At 39.8% G+C, this 22,841-nt stretch overlaps 1 protein-coding gene across 5 annotated transcripts in view; it reads left to right on the plus strand.

Annotated features, from left to right (window-relative positions):
- Nucleotides 1-22,841, plus strand: part of RUNX2 (runt related transcription factor 2) — a 212,217-nt gene that overhangs the window by 160,605 nt on the left and 28,771 nt on the right. For 3 of the 5 annotated variants that reach the window (XM_023512867.1, XM_012804878.2, XM_012804879.1), the window contains one exon: nt 18,173-18,334. The exons of the other annotated variants lie outside the window; for them this stretch is intronic. In XM_023512867.1, the coding sequence (XP_023368635.1) occupies nt 18,173-18,334 (162 nt within the window). The remainder of the gene's footprint in view (nt 1-18,172; nt 18,335-22,841) is intronic. 5 annotated transcript variants of the gene reach the window in all.

Consider the following 22,841-nt stretch of genomic DNA (forward strand, 5'->3'; position numbering starts at 1 on the left):
CAGTGCCTACTGTATGTTGACCACCTCCAGATGTTGACCAGTTTGTTATAGTCCTTTTGGTGGTCAACTTACAGAGGTTCTACTGTATATATAAGTGTTTATATATGATTTGTAATGGACTTATGACTAGTAAAATACCTATGTAAAAATATATGTTCTGTGATTTGGCAACCACTGGCTTTTATAAGTGTTTGATTTCTACATTCTAATCTTTAACTTTACTAATTATGTTATGTTAATAACTAATGTTTTAAAAATGGCCTTTGGAACATGCTTGTTGGGAGAGTCACTTAAGGTTTTGTCCTTAAATCTAAAGAGGTGATCATAAAATAGATCCAGAGGACAGTTTAGAACCTGAAACTACCTTAGATATCATGAAGCCAAAGGCTGGAAAAAGTTTGAAGAGTATCTGCATTTTAGCAGCATCCCTACCCACCAGGTGTAAGTGCAGAGACTGAAGCTCTGAGAAGGTTGTGGGACATGTGGATGTCAGAAGAGCATCTGAGCAGATCAGCAGTGCGGACATCCCCACACCTGCCTCTCCTCCACCTATCAGCCTCTCTGTACTGTCTTCCCTGGGGAAGGCTCAGGAAAGTTGAACTTCTTGTCTGTAGTTACATGGCAAATTTGTGGCTGTGAACATATTCACTGGGAATATTTCTACAAATGAAATATAAAGGAGGTTTATTTCTAGGTACTGATAGCTTCTTGGGATTTTTATAAGAGTACTAGCTCTTCCTTTTCTGATAACAGTACTAGTAGAATTGATTTCTAAAGCAAACATTATCATCTTCTTTTTGTGTTTTAAAAATCCACAAGGTATCAGACTGAACATTTTGCTCAAATACCACAAACTTGCAGATGTACATGCATATGTGTGCTGCCCCTACCCACTCTTGGCCATGTGAGCTTCTTTAAATCTCCCATATCTCTAGTGAGATAACACAAGTGTCTGCCCATAGGATGTTTAGGGTTCTACCATGACCCACATTTTTAGGAAAGTCGAAGAAAACACCTGGAGCAGCAATAATGTGAAAGTGAATTGAATAGATTTAGTTTTTGTTAAATCTCTGGATTAATTTTCTTGTTTATTCAGTAAGTATGATGGAAGACCTACCACATGTAGAGAATTAGGTGTTAGGTAACACGGGGGAGAGAAGAAAAGTGCTGTGCTTGAGTTAAAGTCTACTTGAAGAGATAGTTACCCTCTCCATTGCTCACATTACCGCATCCTGTGCCCTAGACTATATGCTGTTGTTCTTTGAGTACATGTCCTTTTCTTTGCACCCCTTTGCTTAGGCTTGTCTCTGCTGACAAGGTTCTACCCTTTCTTTAAGGTTACTATGTTATCTTCCTCAGGAAAGAGTCCTGGAACCTTCATCTAGAGCAGCAATTCTCAACCTGTGGGTTGCAGCATTAGGAAGGTTGAGAACCACTGATCTAGAGGCTGCATATCCGTCCTCTAAGTGTTAGTTGAGATTGCCTTATTTTATAGCTTCAGTATATTTGCCTTTTCTGCCCTACTAGATTGTAAATTATCTGAGGGATTTATTACAGGGATTTATTTTCTTTTATGACTAGTACAGCAGTAGTGTCTCATTAAATGTCAAATCAGTGAAAGTTCAAATGAGAAGAAATCAGCATGAGAAGGGCTGGGATATTACACTTGTTTTATTAGCATTAGCTCTTCTTTCTAATTTTCTATCCCAGAGTACCATTGTTCCCTGGTGCTGAGTGATAACAGCTTAAATCACATTTCAGTAAAACACTGAATAAAAAAAATTTATTCCATTTTGGGATCTACATAATTGCATGATTAAATTTAAATTCTTGAGCCTTGCCTGTAGTGGATTTTGTAACTTCTTTGCAATATGCCACATCTGCATTTTAGTTCATGTAATCCTTTGGACACAGATGTTTGTAACAGGAAAGGCCCAGTTACCTCTCATTGGCTTGACATTCTTGATATCTCAAGCTCTTGCCCTTACACTGTAGATAATGACTGGGGTTGTATAGGCATCACTGGTTCTCCTGCTTGCTAATACAAAAGTCAGAAGACTTCTTCACATTTCCAGGAGAGTGAAATGAAATTAAAAATAATAAATTGAGGAAGTCATAGGCATTTAGTGTCTCTCCAGTGTCTCTTGTAATCCTAGTGCCAAGGATTCTAGCCCTGTGGTGGGCTGGTGTCTTTGTGATGGTGATATCCTGTTGGTCTTTAGTGGCTGATGTTCAGACTGAAGGCCCATGGCCTCCACACACCTTCCTGAGGAAGCTGTCTCCTCTAGATCTCTTTTTATCATTCAGACATCTGCTGCCTATCCCAGCAGCAGGTTCCAGGAAACACCTATTTTGTCACAGATGTTCACTTCTTTTGAATCAGAATGTGGTGATAGCACTAGAGTAAGGATATGATGTTAGGAGGTCTCTCTCTCAAGATAATCACTGTTTTAAATTCAGTATCCTCTAGATGGGTCAGCTATACCTAAGAACGTTATGCTGATTCAGGCCCTTGGGTTCAGTAGATTGAGACACTCTTCTCACCTTTGGGGTGGGGCATGTACTGCCATTCTGTTATTCCATAATTCAAAATATATTTACTGAGTACTTACTATCTGCCAGGCATTAATTCAAGTGAACAAGATAGACATGGTTTCTGCTCACAAGGAGCTTACATTTTAGTGAAAGATACAGTCAATGAATGTAGTAGAATGTAGCTTACATTTTAGTGAAAGACACAGTCAATGAATGGGCAGATGTGCATACATACAAGATAATCTCAGATAATAACAAGTGCCATGGGAAAAAGAAATAGGGTAATTGATGCAGAGCAACTTGGGAAGGGAAGGAACTAATTTTGATTGAAAAGTTGGGAAAGGGTTCTTTGAAGAACTTTGAAGAGATCTGTGAGGAAGACCATTTGAAACAGTGGGAAACTCATGTGGAGGAAGGCAGGAAGGGATTAAGTTATGGAGAGTCTTGAAGGCCATGACAAGAACCTTGGGTTTTGCTCTGATTGCAGTGGGGTGCTCTTGGAGGATGTGAAGCAAGGGAGTGATGTTGTCCAAATAATATGTTTAAATACAATCTGTTTTGATGCTGTGTGAAGAATGGACCATAAGTGGGCAAAGACAGAACAGGGTTTTTTTGTTTGTTTGTTTTTTGTTTTTTGCAGTTTTTGGCCGGGGCTGGGTTTGAACCTACCACCTCCGGTATATGGGGCCGGTACCCTACTCCTCGAGCCACAGGTGCCGCCCAGAAGCAGGGTTTTATGTTCAGACAGCCTACTGGAGTAGCCAGAGAGAGTTAAGGATGTTAACAATGGAGATGGAGGATGCTGAATACCTTTACTTTTTTCTTTTCTTTTTCTTCTTTTCCTTTCTTCCTTTCTTCCTCCTTCCCTTCCTCCCTTTTTAAATAGCCCACAACTCTTGCTGATAGGGAAGATAGGACTTCAGGGCTTTTTGCCTGGGCAGCTGGAGGATGGTGGTGTCATTTACTGACATGGGAAGGACTCAGGGAACATGAGGCTGAGGCTGAGGTGGGGAGCTCAGAGAAGCAGTCGTGGGGAGAAAAAAAAGAGGATGCTAAGAAGTCAGAGACTCACACTGTCACTCCTACAGCTCATCACACCTCCCTTACAACCAGGCAAAGGGCTTGTCCACTTATGAGTTTTCCTAAGTTGCAGGTTTCTTTTTTGTGATTTCCTCTCTCCTTTAAAAGCAGCTCCTCATTCTCTTGTTTCTTAGTTGTTTTTCTGAGCATTCAATGAAAGTTGATTTTCCCTGTATGTAAATGCACAGAACATTTTTTTTCTTGGCACAAATGCCATTCGTCCTTTACCAGAAGTAGATTCTTGACCCTTCTGTGTAGGCTGCTAGGTAGTTCATCATGTTGTGCAGGGTGACTTTCTCCTTTTGTAATGTATTAGCAAATCATTTGAAGTTTCACCTGTTTCTTCTTGATCCTAAATTCAGGTGTCACTGTAGTGAAATCTTTTCTCTCTCCCTGAACACCCTTCTTTGTCTTATTTTTCCAAACCATATCTATTTTCTCTTCAAAACTCAAATCAAATGCTGCCACCTCTGTGAGGCTTCTTCCAACCTTGCCAAGCTGAGTCAGGCTCCATGCCACCTTATACAACCCTCGATTATAAGAAGTTCCACGTGGTAACAATTACTGTTTATGTGTCTGTCTCCTCTGTCAGATTTTGAACTTTTCAAAATCTAGGGCCATGTCTTATTCATCTTTATGTCCCCTTTGTCTTACATAGCTCCTGCTTATTTTTGGTTTAGTGATGAAACCAATAAATGGGTCATTGTTTTCTATAGGAAGTATGACCCACTGTTATCCCAGCCCTAATATTTTTCTAGTACCTATGTGGCTGAATTACTATTAGCTACTGTTTATCAAATGCTCATCATGTGTCTAATGAGTTTAACTAATGAGTTTAACATTCCTCACAGCAGCTGTCTGTGATAGGTGGCATTATTATGGAAACCAACGGTCAGAGAGGTGAAATGACTCACCCCAATTCCTGCTTACAACTAGCAAATGCTAAATACAGGAATTAAAGGCAGGTAGACATAGCTCCAGGGTCCTGTGTGCTTAGCCCCCACATACTCTTGAGAGGCCGAAATACACTTTCCTTGTGGCTCAGCTTCCTCCCATTTCTGTACCTAACAACTTTCATTTAGGCAGCTGTTTACCACTTACAAACCAATATAGATTCTTATTAAGACCTTAAAACCATTCTGAAAAGTGCATGTTTTACAGATGGAAGAGATTGATTCCTGGAGAACTGACTTGCTGGAGCCCACGTCAGCTGTTCTATTTGACTGTGAGTCCCAAAGTCCCAGATTTCTAGTAGGCAGCCACCTGCATCCCCATCACGCTGGGCTGGTTGCTGACAGGCCAAGTGAGATGTCCTGAAGGACTCATTTTTTTTCCTCTCTTCCGTGGATGTTGTTTAGGATCCTTGAAGATGATATGTTTGGGAGTTAGCATTAGGAGTATGTGAATTATACTTTATAGTGCAATATAATCACTTTTATTGATCAATATCAGTTATATAAGGCATGTATTCAAGGTAAAAACAGCTTGCCAGACACCCTGTGGAATAATAACCTTATCAGCAGAGACTGTGCCTGTGGTAGTTTCCACCTAACTCAGTTTGATTCTCTACTCCCTTGGTAAACAGCGCTCCTTTAAAAATTAAGTGTCTTGGCCAATTAGGCCGGTTGGGATTAGCCTGTGTATATGTTTGGCTGTGTGTCTTCTGCCCGATTCCGCTGTGCTTGTCCTGAAACATTTACCGCATAATCCTTTCAGGAATAGGAAAGCACAGCTGAGGAGTGTGTGTCTCAAATTACTGTTCTATTCAAGTGCTGGTTCTTTACTGTGAAACAAGTTGGGAGATGGAGTGGTACGGGGGTGTTGGAGGCTGTCACTTTGAGGGAGGATGAACCCATGAGAGGCTTGGGGACTGCTGGTGACCAGGAAGAACGGCTGCAGGACCCTCTCAGTGAGGGTGTGGAGGAGAGTGGGAGTTAAGGGAGGTGTAGGCTTCATGGTCACTGTGGCTCTAGTCACTGGTAGGCATCTTTTGTCTTAAGAACCTGAAGTCATCCCATTCAAAGACAGGCTATTGGAAGTACTTGTCTCTTACTGTGGTGGTGCTGTATCTTAATTTCTGAAGTTGGAGTGAAATCTTACCCTGTCTTTTTCTGTTCAGATCTTGTGAACAGGACAGTTGGGTAAATTTGTTGCTGCCATGCACATGTGTGAGCAGGAAATGTCTTTAGAGGAGGCTACTGGTCACAATGCTTATTTTTATAATGGGCACAAATCTTGTGTGGAAACACTGTTTCACATCCATTCCACTCTGGCAGCCACCTTATGAGGAAGAGTAGACTTAGGTGCAACCTGTATTTGCTTTGAAGAATCCAGCTCTGTAGGACCCTGTGAAAGGCTGGTGGTCAACATGCCATGTTATGGCTCAGCCTGTTCGCAGTGTCCACAGATTAGCTTCTGAAAGAGATTCTGTGTGGATTTCCGTCAGTTGGCATTCGCTTACTAACTGAAGAGTAAAGAGGTGTGGTATTCTGAGAAAAATTAATTTCCTGTTTCAAAGACTTGATACAGAATTGATAAGAAGACCCATCATCCATATAATGCCTCACTTTACCCTTACTTTCCAAGAATGTTATATTTCTAGCCTGTCTTTAGGTCTCTGTGCAGAGGAAATGTTAGTTTCATTCTCCCTGTGTTTTCCCAAAGCACCATCTTTCCCTGTTTAGTCCTATATTTAGTTTTAGTTTTACATACACGTAATATGTATATGTGTACACATACATAAGCATACCTATTCCCGCTACTTACCCTTTGCTTGCATACCCTTCTTGCCAGAGACTAACTTTGAAGGAAATATTCAACCCACTCACTAAGCCAGGAAGAGGGGTAAGTCAGGCGTGCAGCTTGGTATAGCAGATGCTCTGGGGTATTTGATGCTTAATCATGAACACGAACCCGGGACTTCAAAGAGTTGGTGTACATTGAATTGACTATGCAACAATAATATAGATATTGCCAGTCTAAAAAGTATTTTCATTCTATTTTTAAAAAATTTTAATATATTCAAAAGTATTCCAGGAACAAAACTGTATAGCACTACCACCAGTTATGATCATCAGATTCTTTCTAGGGCTTTGTTTATTGTGATAAGGACTTGCTTTTCAACTATATGGAAGCAGTTGGTTTTAGTAGTCTTTAAAAGACAGATTTAACAGAAAATTCAGCAAGGTGAATTCTATTTAGTGAATAAGAAAACCGGGGCACTAGGGGATTCCTGAAACCCTCAGAGGTGAAATTAGAAATCTGTGTTTCAGGAAGGCAAAACCTGACAGGATGGTTTTAGGCAAAGAGGGAGTGAGGGTACAGGTAAAAGGGTTAAGAATGATAAATGTTTGGAACTGTCACTGGGGTGAATGCTGGGACAGGGAAATGACTTTGAATGAGCAACACTGAGGAGGCAGCTGAGGGGAGAGATCACTGGGAGAGCACTCAGCACGAGTATGTGATCATCTCCTGCCATGGTTGTGGTTTGTGACTAGGAGTGGGCTGTGGTGTGGTGGACTGTCCGTGTGAAAGACGCTACGTCACAGGACTTGGTAGGACTCAGGTCAGGGAAAGATGTTGCTCAGGAAGATGTTGATCCAGTTACCAGTGTGGGGGTGTTTCCCTGCCACTTGGTAGATTAGAATAAACGGGGAAGAGCCTTTGAAGAGGGGTTGGTCCGTCTTGTAGACTTGGAAAATGAGTCAAGTGGAACTGTTAGGAGGAAGGATCTCGGACCATACAAATTCAAGTGAGCACAAGAAGGAGTGTTGTATAGAAAGGTTGAGGGTAGACAGACAGAAAAGACAGTGCCTTCCTTCACCTTCATGTGGCAGGTGGAGGTCCCAAATGTCACTCCTTGAGAAATTAAGGATCTCAGCCAACTAGGCCAGTTGGGGTTAGGCTGTGTATGTATTTGGCTGTCTTCAATCTGATCCTGCCTAAGTATCTGGCTAGGTCAGTAGGGGTCTACTAATATTCTGCTAATATATTCCAAGATTGTGTTAACTTTCTATCATCCCATCACAGTGTGGCTGGAAGTCTATGGAAAACTCTGCTCTTGGGGCAGGCTTCTCCCGACCTGTTGACTAAATGCAGCACGGCACTTTTGTTTCTGCTCAGTTTCATAATGTCACTTTCACCTCCTCTTTCCATCTTTTAGGATATTTTAGAGTTCCCATTCTTCACCCGTTGTGTTACTTACTCCTTACCACCTTGTCTCATCTTGAAGCTTGGAAACATTGCTTCTCATCTTCCAAGACTTTGGTGAAGATGCTGGACAGAACTAGGACTATAATGCCCTTGAGTATGACAGTGTATCCCTCTCTCTAAGCTGACCAAGATCTATCTATATTAATGACCACTTTCTGCCGGGCCTTTTAACTTGTTATAAATCACATTAGAGATAAAGCACATATCTTGCTGAGGTCCAGATACACAATGACCTGGTGAGCTTTCTTCTCCTATATTATTCTAGTAATTCTAGGAGACAGGTTTTTAGTGAACTCATTCTGCTTCCTGAAAATCATTGTGGAGATCAAGTGTGGAAAGCTCTTTGTAAACTGCCTATTGGAAGTGACTTAAGTGTCTTTTGTGGACTGCAAGCAGTTCAAATGAACTGTGGCTCAAAAAAACTAGTTGAAACTTAGATTTTACCAATAGCAATGTCATGCCATTTTTCAGAATAAGATAAATGGGGTAAGGGAATGTAAAACATACTGTATTTTGTATAGAAAACTTTAAAGGCATTATCTTCAAATAATTTAACAACTATCATATGGAATAGTAATATCTGAGAGCAAAACTAAGATTAGTAGTGAGGGAGTTACAGGGAGACATAGTTTACTTAATATAAGGAAGAAGTTTGTAGACCCTGCCCTGTCAAGCAGAAGCCCCTTGCCTGCTAGTTGCCATGAGTGTTTGCAGTGTTGGGGGATATAATTCACGTTGGAGCAGAGACTTGAATTTATCTAAGGGAGACAATTCATCCTTATCTCCTCATTTCTCTTGGGCCTTCATTTCCTCTTATGCCTGTCTATTCTAATCTTTTCATTTAAGATCATTCTTCTAGATAGGGAAGATTAAACCAAAATAGTGTCAGGTAATTTTCCTCTCATTAATGAAACTTATGCCCATTGTTCTCAAACTTTGGCACACATTAGCATCACCTGGGGAGCTCATTAAATGTACAGATGCCCAGGATCTAGTCTTGAATCAGAAGGTATGAGGTGGACCTGGTCCAAATCACCCACAGCAGCAGGCTCATTACCCCAGGCTCACCTGGCCCATCCCAGAGCCAATCTTGATCCCGCCTGGGGGCATCTCAGGGACCTCGCCTCCATAGTCAGATGATGTGTGGAGGTAGCTAAGCGCCCTAAGCCTGAGTGCAGCCCCTGTACTCCACCCTCGTGTCCATTCCAGCTGCTGTTTTCCCTACATACTCTTCCCTTCGTGCCTGGTCCTACACTGGACCTCCACCCTGTTTCTATTATGATGCTACCTGAGGGAGATTTTAAAAATGCATATCTGATTATGTCATCCCATTCTTAAACACCGTCTAAGGTGCCCTTCTGTTGCACTTAAGGTAAAGACCAAAACTTCTTCACAGCCCAGCCGGTTCTGCGGAGCCTGGCTTCTCTCCACCTGTTCTCCAATCTCATCTCACACACTTTTGAGTATTTTATCAGTGCTCTTGACACCCTGGTTTCTGTCAGGTTCTCCAACAATGATGTCACCTTTTTCCTAGGAACCTAAAATCCTCTTAACCATGCCCCGCCCCCCACCCCCACTCATCTTCTGATAGTGAGCACTATTCAGGTCTTGGCTTAGTCATTACTGCCTTAGAGAAGGCTTCCCTGATGCCCAGGTGTGGTTACAGTCCCCCACTGTATGTTCTTTTGGTGCGTGGGCATCCTTTTTTTTAGCACTTGTCACAGTTACATGATTATTTGATTAATGTCAGTCTCTCCTACCCAACTGTAAACTTCATGACAGCAGGGACTAGGTCTATTTTTATTCATCATTAATATCTCTAGCACCTAGCACAATACCAGAGTATGCTCTCCGTAAGTATTTTTTGAATGAATGAATGAATATCTGGGAGGACAGTTCCTAGGACCATGGATATCACTTTCCATCTGACAGGCATCACTATGCCTGGGGACCTTCTGTGACAGCCTGTGGATGTTGACAACAGCCTGACTGGAACCTGAATTTACTATACCACTTCACTACTGTGATTTGAACTAAGGCTCACTTCCTTTGTAATACTTCAAGTTCTGTCCCTACCCGTTTGTATCTTCTTTCCTTCTCTCTTCTGACTTTACCATAGAGATCCAGAATATGCTGAGGCTGAGATGAGGTTAGGTGTGCCGTGTGATATAGCCTCTAGCTTCTTCTATTAGGTTTTTTTAAAAAACAAGAAATCATCCAGCCAAAAGTTGGTGATACTTAAGAGGCACGTCTCATCACCTGTCTTGTTTTTCTTTTAACATTATGTTGTAGGATATATAGGATATCTCTTAGGCTACACATATTATTTCTCATTCTCTTCCCTGCTGTTGTCATCTAAGATGTACTAATCCTCTCCTCTTCCATTGTTTGTATTGTAACATAACCTATTGTCATGCCTGGTGTACCCTACATAGCATCCAGTTTTATCCAAATAGTTTGCTGTTTTTTTCCCCTCAAATTTCAGTTTAAAGTTCTCTCAAACACTTGGTTCAGTCTCTTGCCAGATGATTCTTGCAGCCACCTTGGTCAGTTGGAGAAGGCTCCTGGTAGGGACAACAAGGGTGTCTGAACCTTGCTCTTGTATCTTTGCTAACATGAGCCAAACGCTAAACACTTGATGAAGGGAGAAGTCAATGTATTTGAGCTCCTGTCAGCTACCACTAGTAGCCAATCTCAATCAGCTGTGCATGGCTTCACAAATGCTATTGCAACTACTGTCTCCAGAAAGAAGTGAGGGTAGGGAGGTCGCTTTCCTGAGTGGCTAAAATCATAGCATTTCATAGCAGGGAAACATCTTAGAGATAACTTTCTCCATTGTCATTTTACAGGTGAAAGCAGTGAGAGTCAGAGAAGGTAAATTACTGGTCCATGATTGCACAGTTAATTCCAAAGGCTCCAGTCCTGGCTCTTCCTACGTTTGGAGGAGACTGTTTTGAGACTGTTTCCTATTAGTCAAGAGAACCAGAAGTGAATGGGGAAATCTCACTCTACAAATCCTGTCTAGCTAAAAGGATTATTAGAAAAGACATAAAATTTAACATTTAGTGTTTAGTGTAAATTGTTTTGAAATGGGAATCTCTGTATGTCCGAATGTGTATGTGACAGTAAGTATATTTATATTGTGAATGACAGTAATAGGACAGAAATGGTTTCAGATAGGAAATGATGAATCAGCCCCTCTGTGTTAAGATCACTGACTATGTTTGACCCTGGTAGGAATCAACAGGCATAGTTCTAAACTAGTAGACGCTGTATCTACTTCATCTGAAATACCTCAGTTTTCTCAAGAAATGTTTGAGGTTTACACAGTCTTGTTTTGAGGACAGATTAGAGAAAAAAAATAGGTGGAGGACAAGGGCAGGATGTGGGGGTCTCTAATTGTTCTCTGCTGTCAGAATACAGCAGGTACTCGCTGTAGACACCCTGAGCTGTGGCAGAATTGCTGGCTGTCCTGGTGTCAGGTTACACAGACGCCTGCTGGCAGCACAAACAGGAAGAAGCCTTTTGTGTGCTGCTTTGGGCTTTGCTCCTGTTGACTTGTTTCCTCCCATCTCTGCGTGAAGTTCAGCACCATGTCCATGGTGTGCCTTGTTGTGAGCGATTCTTAGGAAAGCAGATCCTTCTTCACACCCACACATGTTTAACCAAAGTGTTTACAAAAGGAGGCTTGCAAATAGCAGCTACTGAGTTTCCACACACACTTTCTTACTGGGCTTTTATAAGGCTCTCTGCCTGCTCTGCTTCCCTCCACTCGAACCTATTCAGAAAAGAATTCAACATGTTTTCCTAGAGTCAATTCATTTTCCTAGGATGCTTTTTAAAAATTCTGTCTGCCCTGTTCTTTATCTCTTACCTCCGGTGTTTAGAGTCCAATTATGCAGATATGAAATTTGGCTTTTCAACTATTTCACGATATGGAGACTCTAAAGGCCCATGATCATTTTAGGAAGTACTCGATCACTCTCTTTCTTCTCTGTGTGAATGACTGAACTTCAGAAGCACTGGTCCGGCTCACAGAAGACAGTTTGCTTTCCTCATGTCCACAGGTTTACATAAATGGCTGTCTCCATTTTTGCCTGATGAAAGACAGCTTGATATGATATATGAACCACCCCTCTCCCAATTAGCATTTTCGAGCACCCCCAGGGTACAGTTTTGCCTTCTGTACTTTTATGTTTTGTGGTTTATAGAATGGAAAGCAGATGCAACCGCTTTCCAAGAAGTCTAAGCTAAAGAAACACCACCTTAAGAGGAGAATTTATAAAATCGATTCTGACATTGGTGTGCCATGCTTCATTTCTGTCTTTGGAATTTTTTAAAAAGGACAAGTTCACACTTGTGAGAGACTTTGCCTCAGTTGAAACAAATGCTGAAGGGATTCCTTATGCTAAATGATTGTTTCTTTATGTCTTTCAATGGTTTCCACCTCAGATAAAACAGAGGGAATTTAACTCGAACTCTTAATAGCTAGATTTGGTCTATTCTCACAGAGGAAACCATGATTTCTTCTGGAGAAGAAGTTTTTCTGTAATCTGCAGTTGGATATCTAAGGGGGTCCAATAAACAACCTTACATTATATACCTGGTGGTAGTTCCTTTTTTTGGGGGGGGGGGACAGAATCTCACTGTGTTGACATTGGTAGAGTGCTGTGGCATCATAGCTCACAGCAACCTCAAACTCTTGGGCTTAAGCAATTCTCTTGCCTCAGCCTCCCAAGTAGCTGGGACTACCAGTGCCCACCACAGCACCCGGCTATTTTTGTTGTTGTTGTTGTTGTTGTTGTTGCACTTGCCATTGTTGTTTTAGCTGGCCTGGGCTGGGTTTGAACCTGCCAGCCTTGGTGTATGTGGCCGGAGCCCTACCCACTGAGCTATGAGCGCTGCCTCTGATGGTCGTTCTTAAAATGTTTTCACAGCACTGAGGACTGTGTTCTCATTGGCTTTGTTTTCAGGGGCTGTAGGAGCAACCTAGGTTCTCTGCATCTTTCTCATCTTTCATTTAAGCACTTCGATTAATCACATCCTACCTATGGGTACAGCAGGCCCATTCTATAGGGAAAACCTGATTTTCTCTTTCAAGTTGTTACAGGTCCAATCTGATTATCACATCCCTCTACATTACAGCGATTCTCAACCTGTGGGTCGTGACCCTTTATAACAATACATTGTGGCATTAGGAAGGTTGAGAACCACTGCTATGACCTACTTTAGGTGGCAGGAGAGAACTTTGTGGAGAAATAGGGTGGAGTAATATTTAAATGCACTTTTGCAATATTTTGTTATTTCAGATTTTTCAAGCATGAAAGAGTGTATGTATATAAAAAACCAACCCTGAAGGTTTTGTTTTTAAGCTGTTAATATCTGTACAAAAACCTGTGTCAATACTTTGAATTTCCATAATAGAGTAATACGGCAGTATAGTAATAAAAATAATATTAATCTGAAGATTGGCGTATGACATTTTTTATATAGTTTGCTCTTCCAGAAAAAAATCATGGTTTCCTTTGGGAGAGTAGACCAAATTATCTTAGGTGGAATTTCAGTTTTTAAAATATCATAAAAATATTTCAATTTTAACAATTCTTTGACATGGCATTTTAGTCTCTGAAAATTTGTAGGTGCTTGTAGGTCACTCAGGATGTAACGTTAAGGCCATGATTGGCACCTCTGTCCTCTGAGACATTAAAGTTAAGGATATTATTTATGTTGGAGTTGTATGACCTGGTACTTCCTTACTGTTTTTGCAGATTTGAAAAGACAACCCATTTAGTATAACTCTGGATGAGGCAGAGTGACAGGATGGGTTATACTTGTTCTGTGAGACCCAAGATTGAAATGAAGACAGTTTCTTGTAGGTTAATAGTTAATTAGTAGGTTTTTCAGAGCTAGGCCCTGAATCTTCTCTGGTAGTAGCTTTAAGATTGACTGGTGATGCCTAAAAACATTTGTCACCTGCTCTGACTCATCCAATTTAAAAGTGAATCTCAGAAGTTTCAGGTTTCTTCAGGAAGTTGAGTTCAGAAATAGTTTACGAGATCAGGTTAAGGTGACTTTTCTCTACTGTAAGCATAAATAATTGTCCATAAAAAAGCAAATATTTTGTAATCATATATTTAAGATAGGATTATATTTTCTTGGTGATTGAACATTTAGGAAGTCAAGAAATTTTACGACCTTTTTTCCTACTAAAAGATTAAAGATGTTAGTGTACAGTGCTTGAAAATACACTAAAAGAAGGTTAAGTTTCTCCATCTAGGAAGAAACCTCTATTTCATAAGCAGGAATATGATTCGGGTGAAATGATTATAAAAGGATTTTGACATGACTAACACAGCTACATATTCTCTAAATTGTGAATCTACAGAAAGCGGTCTAAAAGTTGTCATCTCTTAGAAGAAGAGGTTAAGGGCTACGAACAAATACAGAATGAAGGCTCAGTAAAGGTAGCAGTTTAAAGTCTGACAAACATTTATTGGTTTTTTTTTCATGTCAAGTTCCTTATTACATTATTTCATTTGATCTTCATAACAACTTTACAAAGGAATTATCTTATTTATCCCCATTTTACAAATGAGGAAGCTTGAGTGAGTCTTATATATGTTTTGTAATTTGTCCAATCACACAGTCTAGAAATGGTAGAACTGGAATTTATAATTTATCCACAGGGTATTCGAGAAGGCATGGGAGTGTATGGAGAGCATTACTTTTTTTTTTTTTTAAGGTTATTACCCTCTTTTTAAAATTACTTACACAAAATCTATTTTTCTTTAATAACTCTCTTTAAGTCATTGTCAAAGACTCTTGGGCTGGACTGTACCCTCTCCTCTAAGAGAAACAAAGAGAGACATTCTCACCTGTAGGCATAGTGAGAAGTTATTTTTCCTAATCTTGGATGTCTTTAGGAAAGATTTCACTAAAAGCAGAACTATCCAATAATAGACTGTTCTAGTATATGTTCTGGTAGCCAGGAAGTTTATGTAAAACCTAAAACGTCACTGATATGAACCTCTTTGATAGCCTAAGGGGAAATTAGAGAATAAATAATGAGCATTTCATTTTAATATTCCATTAATCATTTCAGCCACCCTAGCAGGTTCTGTCGGTAGTTTGTTGAGTTCTGCCCATGTACTAGGCATTAAACTTAATTTTGCAGCTCCTGATCTTAGAATTCTTCATGAATAACACTAGACAAATCCAGCTACCCTAGATAGTGTAGAGTCAGATTTTTAAAAATAATGATGTTGATGATTTTCCATTCACTATAGATTATTTAATCTTTACTCCATAGATCCACCTGTCTGAGAATACATTATTGTCCCCATTTTACAGAGGAGCCAATTAAATAAGAAACACGTCCAGGGCATATAGCAAGGCCTTGACCATGTTAGCTCCTAAAGAGAATAAAAATAGTTTTAACATAGTACTTTTCCAAAATACTCTTACTTAAATTATCCCATCTAATTTCCCAAACAAATACAATAGTAGTTATTATTGTCCTCATTTTACAGATAACACATACATTTTATTATGTACTTAGTATGTACTAAGAGTGCCAGATACCTTAGCAGATGATTAATATAAGAGTCACAGAAACCCTAATAAGAATCATTATTTTTATTTTATAGATGAGCCACTAAGGCCCAGAAGTTTAAATGATTTGCTAAGGACAGTAGGAAGCTATAATTCAAGCCTAGGTTTGTCTGCCTAACCAGTATAGATGACCACTATGCTGTATTCACTTTACCATATTATGCTGCCTCATTTTTCCAGATGAGGAAACTGAGATTCAGAGAGTTAACCTGAGTACAGCATACAGCTTATAAATAGCAGAGCTGTGTCTTCAGCTGAGATCCTCTCATTAGAAAGCCCATTTGCTTCCCACCATACTGCCTATCTGCACAAGGATTACTAGCTGGATCTTACACCCAAGTTACATCCCCTAATTTCTTAGAGTCATTCTTCACATTTCTTTGTATTTTCTCCTGTTTTTAGCTAAGGGGCCCTACATGACATGTTATAGTTGAGAAATGGACAGATAGGTCAAACTCCTCACTCAGGAAGTTATCTGGTAAAGTTAGATGAGAATTCGAGCCCAAATTTGAGTCCTGTGTACCTGATTTATTTAGCTATTTGGTTCTTGTCTTTTTTGTCTATTGAAAATACTGCTTGAGAAAAGGCCTTGCTTTTGTGAAATTTGCTCTTCTGTGCTGTAAGGAATGAATCTTTTTCCATCTGAAGATCATTTACCACTTCTCTGAATCGTGAATTACATTAGTGGTGTAAGGCAAGGAAGTATGTCAATATCAGATATATAACAAGGACCAGTCACTCAGATTTGAAATGTTGCCAATCTATACAATCTTAGCCTTGAAAGTTTTAAAGCACAAAACTCCATTACTTTAATGATCAAGTATCCTTTAGGTTTCTGAAGGAAAAGTTTATGTTAACTGTTACGGTACTACACTGTTACTGAAATTTCAAATTCAGGCAAATGTTCCTTAAAATTGAATTGGATGACATTATTCTATGTATTTGTTGATGCCAGTAAACATCCGATAAATACCCAGATGTAGTTAATTATTTCAGCTCAAGGAAGTATGTCCTATTTACACAGTCTTTAAATAAATTGTTTCTGAATTGAATAAATAAACAAGAAATAGCTGAACTAAACTGCTTTGTATGGAATAACCAAAGGGCTTTAATGGAGGAAACTTCTCAAAAAAACCCTGTATCTTATTATAGTTGTTTTTATTTTTAGAGATAAACCTGAATTGACTGCTCAAATATATTAATAGTCTTTGAAAATTAAGCTTTTGTATTTTCAAAGGGTAATAGGTAATGGGATAATTTTAAACCTATTCCAGATGTATTAACTCCAAAGGTGTAGTCAACAGACCTATGCCAACAAGACTTTTTTGTAAAAAGGATAAGAATTCATATTCACTGGGTGTCTTCCATGCAAGACTTCTATTTTCTCATGTAATTTTCACGTCTCTGAGATTCAGGCATTATTGTTCCCTCTTCCCCACCTTTTACAGATAAGGAGACTGAGGCTCAGAATACTGAGTAATTAAACTAAGATCACACAGAAAGTAGAAGTCTCAGAACTTAAACATGTTTCTGAACATTCCAAAGTCCATGCATATTCAAATATACCAAACTATTCTGTGAACAGCCTAGTCCATTAGAATTTTAAAATTAACATAAAGATTTTTCAATTAGCATAAAATATGTGTTAAGAAAATTTCCCTTTCAGTTCCATTTGATTAGTCTTCAAGTAAGAGCAAAACAGTTTGAAATATACACTTTTTTGCCTTGGAAACATACAGAAAATTTTCTTACACTGACTGAAGCTCTTTTAAGAAATCTGCTTGGCCTTGAGTCTGCACTTCCAAGAAAGTCCATCGAGATATGTCAAAAGATATTGTTAATGTCCAGCAATTAACCCAAACCAGTTGGCTGCCCATTATTTTTATTATTACAGTGACTGTAGGTAATACTAGGCCAAATTCTAAACATGTGCCATCTTTTAAACAGATTCCAAAAGAACTAAAAACATTTCCCTGTTTGGGGTCATTTTCCTACTGTCAGAATTATGCTTAACATTGAAATGGGATAGTGATGAGGTTTTTCAGTTCTTAATGATAGTTGACTTTGAAATTAAGTTTTTTCTTTTTCTTGAGGTAATATTCTGGCTTTGCTTTAGCATGAGAATAACATAACTTCTATTCATCTTACATGCTGCCCTTTCTGTTCTCATCCCTGCTGCTACTCCTTTAACCCTGGTGCTAGAAAGTGCCATTCCATTGACCTGTCTGGAAAGAAAGGGCACTGTACCGAAATCATGGAAACCATTCATCTTAAAGCCAAAAAGCATATCTGAAAAATAGTAATTAGATATGCAGCATTTCTACATGTTCTTTAATCCAGTTAGTTCAAAACATTTTCTAACTTTTACATAATCAAGTGACCTATGTACATTGAAGGAATTTTAGAGAAATAAATGAAATATAATCCTACTTCATAAAGATAACCAAAGCAGATTATTTTCTAAATGACCATTAGACTTTTTATCTTTATATGAGACAGAGAGAGAAAAAGAAAGAGGGAAATAGTCCTTATTTATGATCCACTTTGTTGCTTTCATTGCCACCTAGAAAGCTTTATGCTGTTTAGGGCTGAAAGGATGGGATTATAGGAAATGTATCATCGTTCCTTATGTAGTCTTTTTTTTTTCAACTGCTTTATCTTTTCTAGGTTTTGGTTGTGTATTTCTGGGCTGCAGGAGTTGTTATTCTAAAGATTTTTCTTCTTCTTTTCCCAGACCCCAGGCAGGCACAGTCTTCCCCACCATGGTCCTACGACCAGTCTTATCCTTCCTACCTGAGCCAGATGACATCCCCGTCCATCCACTCCACCACCCCACTGTCTTCTACACGGGGCACTGGGCTTCCTGCCATCACCGATGTGCCCAGGCGCATTTCAGGTAAACACCATGCTTTAATTAAATCCCACCCCATGCAGGGGTCAGGAGGAATGGGATGGGCCAACCTGTCTTATCTACGCTCACAGTAACTCTCTATTAGAGGCAGGTGGGCAAGGGTATAACAGCCGGCAGACCAGGTCTTCTCAATGATGGGGTTATCAAACACTTGAACATTTTAGATTTTAGGCCAAGAGACTAAAAATCCAGCAGAGGTGGCATACTTTTCTTAAGATGATATTTAATGCCACCCAGTTAGCGTCCTGCTGAATTGTATCCTGTTTGGTGGGCATTGTCTCATAACCAAGGCCTTCTCCTGAGGGTCTTAATGCCCAGCCTTCCTCTGCTTATTTCTGTCTTTTCCTAACTTCTGCCTGTAAACCAAAATATACATTGATGGCATGGCCATCCTCGTATTCTGGAAGGATTATAAATCTCCGGAGTCTAAGCTAGCCAGTTCCAAGAGAGAACACCTGCAAATTTAGGATCTTTATCAGAAACTTAGTCATTTGAATTGCAGTGAGGCCTGAAAGAGACGTAAAAGGCAATGCGTGGCCTCTGCATGGCCAGCTCAAGACAGAGGCAGGCTCTCTGTGAAACAGCATGCTGCTGTCACTCTTAGCCCGCCAGCCTGGTGCTCACAATTCCACTGTTTCAAAGGGGCCACAAAAATATGTGGCTCATGGTGGAAGTGTGTGTGATAAATGACCCGGCCACCCCTCTCTGCCCTGGAGAGTTTGTCATAGAGAGCCAGAAAGCATTTGCGAAGACTTCAGACTGACAAGGAGAGAAAAGTTAAAGGTCCTCTGCTTATCATGCGAGTCCTGTGAGTTAGAAAATAGACCTTTCAGTAAACCCTGATGTGTGAATGGCAACGTTACGCCCCATAAAAAAGTTGTAGATCCATACAGGCCTATGCCCCGTTGGGTCCCATGTTTGCCAGGCACTTTTCTCAGCGTTCGGGCCCCATGCACCTGTTTGACTCCTGGCCAGGTTAATGTCTTTCTTTCTTTCTCTTTGTGTTTCTGTCTTTGTTTCTGTCCCTCTCTCATTCTCTGCAAAGCTCGAAGCCGTTACTCACTCCGCTGAGTTGCACCACTGACAAGCTGAAGCTCCACCAGCAGGCTTGCAGGTTTTGATTAGTTCAGACTCCTTTATTTCTTTCAACTTGGGAGGAGGGAAGGCTTTGTTTCTCAAGCAAATAGCAGGAAAGGGCTCTCTGATCCTAGTGCCTTCACATTTTCTGCAGCAGATGGACTTCCATGGGGGTGAGTAGGGAAAGAAGAGGGGTGGAGGGAGAATGGCAAGGCTCTTTGGAAAACCATGTTACCACTTTTCTTTATGAATGCTGTTATTATTCTTGTGACTCACATAGCATATATCGGGAAATTATACAGAGTATAGAATTAGAATCGTCACTTCCCTTGGCTGCAATCACCATCTCCTTTAGGCAAACATCAGTTAAAGACACAGGAAAGAATGAGTAAGGCATAGGGGAGGCACCAGGCACGGGAGCTGATAGGGAATTAAAGGGACAATGTTTGATGGTGTTGAGTTAGTTTTGGGTATTCCTTCTATAATTCATACTGAGAGCTTGTTTTGTTTTACATAGGGTCAAAATGACACTTTCACAGAACAGACTTGAGCAAACTTGCTTCTGTTTAGGGTCCCCTGGGGCTTCCATCTGCCCAACCCTCTGTGGCTGAAGCAGGTTTTGCTATTTTTCCTCCAGCAGTACCTGGAGGGAAAAACCTTAGGGAGTGATTGAAGCCTTAAAAACACTTATCTATAGCATTTTCTTACCGAGGCTTATCACTATATGGATTCATCAGGAAAGCCATTCAAAATAATGTAGAAAAATGCCGCATAAATTGGTAGTCATTATGGTTTGTCATTTATGTGTGTGATGCATAACAGCCAGATTATTTTGAGTCAATTTACTAAGGATTACTTCAAACATTTTCATAAAACAACACAACCTTCCCTATTCCATAGAGAAGAAGGCAGGAGCTGAAAGCGGTTAAGGATCCAGTTGTATATTGGTTTAAGGCCAGAGGTAGGAAGGAGCCTCTGCTTTAAACTAGTTTAAAACTGAGTTTAGTCCAGTTTTTTCCTCCCACCCAAACATTTCTTTGAGTTGTTACTGGTAAACTAACATGGTGCCAGGGTGGGAGGTTCTGTATAAACATTAAAGAGAACAGAAAATCCCTCTTGTCAGCAAGTGGAGAAACAGGAAGAAACAACTAGAACCGAATGGTCAGGGAACTGGAGGAACCCTGATTTACCTGACCTTGCTCTGGACTGTGAGGCTGTGCCTGTACACCCAACTCTGCCTGGTGGACTTGGGGGACCAGGTCCCTGGAGTGCACATCATTTTTGCTTCCCTGGGAGCTTCCTCAGGCAAGAGCCTGTCTTACAAGTTCCCAGGTACCCAGTTGCATGATTTCTATCTTAATATATTATTCCACTCAATGTTTAAAGCCACCCCTCAGGTCCATTACCTAGAGGCTCTTACAAGCAAGAATTTATTAAGAGTGAGGGCTTTTGTATTTTTTGATTTTTTGGTACTTTAGTAAATAAAATCTTTTGGCTTGAGTTCATTCCTGCACCTCTAGTCTTCATCATGCTCCATGCCAGATACTGCTGTTTCCATGTAACATGGACAACTAAATATTAACCTCTCTTCCCAAGCAGTCCTATGGTCAGTGACTTTTTGAGAAGCTTTCCAGAACAGTTCATGTTTCTGTGTACACAAATCAATTCTCCTTCTCTGTATTTAAGGGGATACCCAGAATATTCTCATAGCATTTTGGGTGAGAAAATAAAATTTTTAGCTTATACAGTAGGACTGGAAGTTCAGATCCTGGTTTGAATTCCAGCTCAAACACATATCAGGCAAACTTCTTTCTTTTCTGAAACTTAGCTTTATTATTTGTAAAATAGGGATAGAATACTTATCACCCAAGGTTGTAATGATTAAATGAGATACTTATATAAAGTACTTGGGACAGGCCTGACACATAGTATGTGCCAAATAGATTATGGCCAATGTTATGAAGCTGAAATTGTTTTATAAAAATTGTATATCTATATGGAATTTGCAGGCGAGCATTGGCTTAAATGAATCAAACAAATAAAAATCCGAACTTTTAAAAGGGATTATTTACTTTACACAATCATCACAGAATATTTGAGCCACAGGCACTGCCCATCATCACAGAATATTTGAAATAAAAAGCTCTTGGACTATTTAAATATTTAAATAAGTTAATACTCATATGATATTCATAAAGCACTTAACCCAGTACCTAGCACATAGAAATACTCAAATATTTGCTATTATTTTTATTCTATAGTTTTAAAATAAATATTTACAGAGCTGGCTCGGCGCCTGTGGCTCAAGTGGCTAAGGCGCCAGCCACATACACCTAAGGTGGAGGGTTCGAATCCAGCCCGGGCCCGCCAAACAACAATGATGGCTGCAACCACAAAATAGCCGGGCACTGTGGCGGGCGCCTGTGGTCCCAGCTACTTGGGAGGCAGAGGCAGGAGACTCGCTTGAGCCCAGGAGCTGGAGGTTGCCGTGAGCTGTGATGCTACAGCACTCTACCCAGGGGGATAGCTTGAGACTCTGTCTCAAAAAAAAAAAAAAAATTTACAGAGCCAAAAGCAGTTGGGAACCATTCACAAAAAAGTCCATAAGGCATTAAGAAAAAATAACTCCACATTTACGTTGGAAAATAGAAAGAAAATGTGGACTTAACTAGGCATGATAATGTTCTGTTCCACGGGATTGTAGTAATAAAAGCAACCAGAAAGATCCTTCAGAAAGAACGGTTCCTAAAGAAATTACATTTCATTCTAAAAGACCATTCCCAAGAAAGACCATGATTTAAACTATTTAAAGATCTTCAGATAATACAGTTTTACAACTTTCTTTATTGGTATCCTTTTTTCTGAGTAATTTTTAAAGCCTGACTACAATTCTGAAATGTAATGAATTATAATAATGAGGATGATATTATATCATATAGTCCCTGTAGTCTTCCTCAAAAGTTTTTTGGAAGCAAGGTCTAAACAAAATAACATAAAATAAAATGATAAAATATGTTACCTATGATTCTTACTTTACTGCTAAGAAAGATAGATTACTAGATGTCTTAAAATTCAAAGGTGCAAGATAGTGATTCAGGAAGTATCTCCTAACTTTGGGTAGCCTCCAATATGATAACAGAACAACAATAGCAGTTATAGGTTTATACTGAACAATAAGTTATTGCCAGGTAATTGACTAGCAGTGTTGACCTCACTGTAGAGAATTGGAATCATATTCAGTTGAACTAGAAAAATCAAGCACTACTTATCTGAAACCAGTCTAGTGACGTTACATTGCAGAAGAAGTCCTGTAGGACTTTGTCCTCCTCCCCTACCAGTATGACCTTATTACATAATTACGTAATAAGTTGTACTTCCACGTCCAAGTGATTTTATACATTATCTCACTTCATTT

This window comes from Otolemur garnettii, unplaced genomic scaffold, assembly GCF_000181295.1.
Source record: "Otolemur garnettii isolate 467f Iridium unplaced genomic scaffold, OtoGar3 scaffold00031, whole genome shotgun sequence".
NCBI classification, from domain to species: domain Eukaryota; kingdom Metazoa; phylum Chordata; class Mammalia; order Primates; family Galagidae; genus Otolemur; species Otolemur garnettii.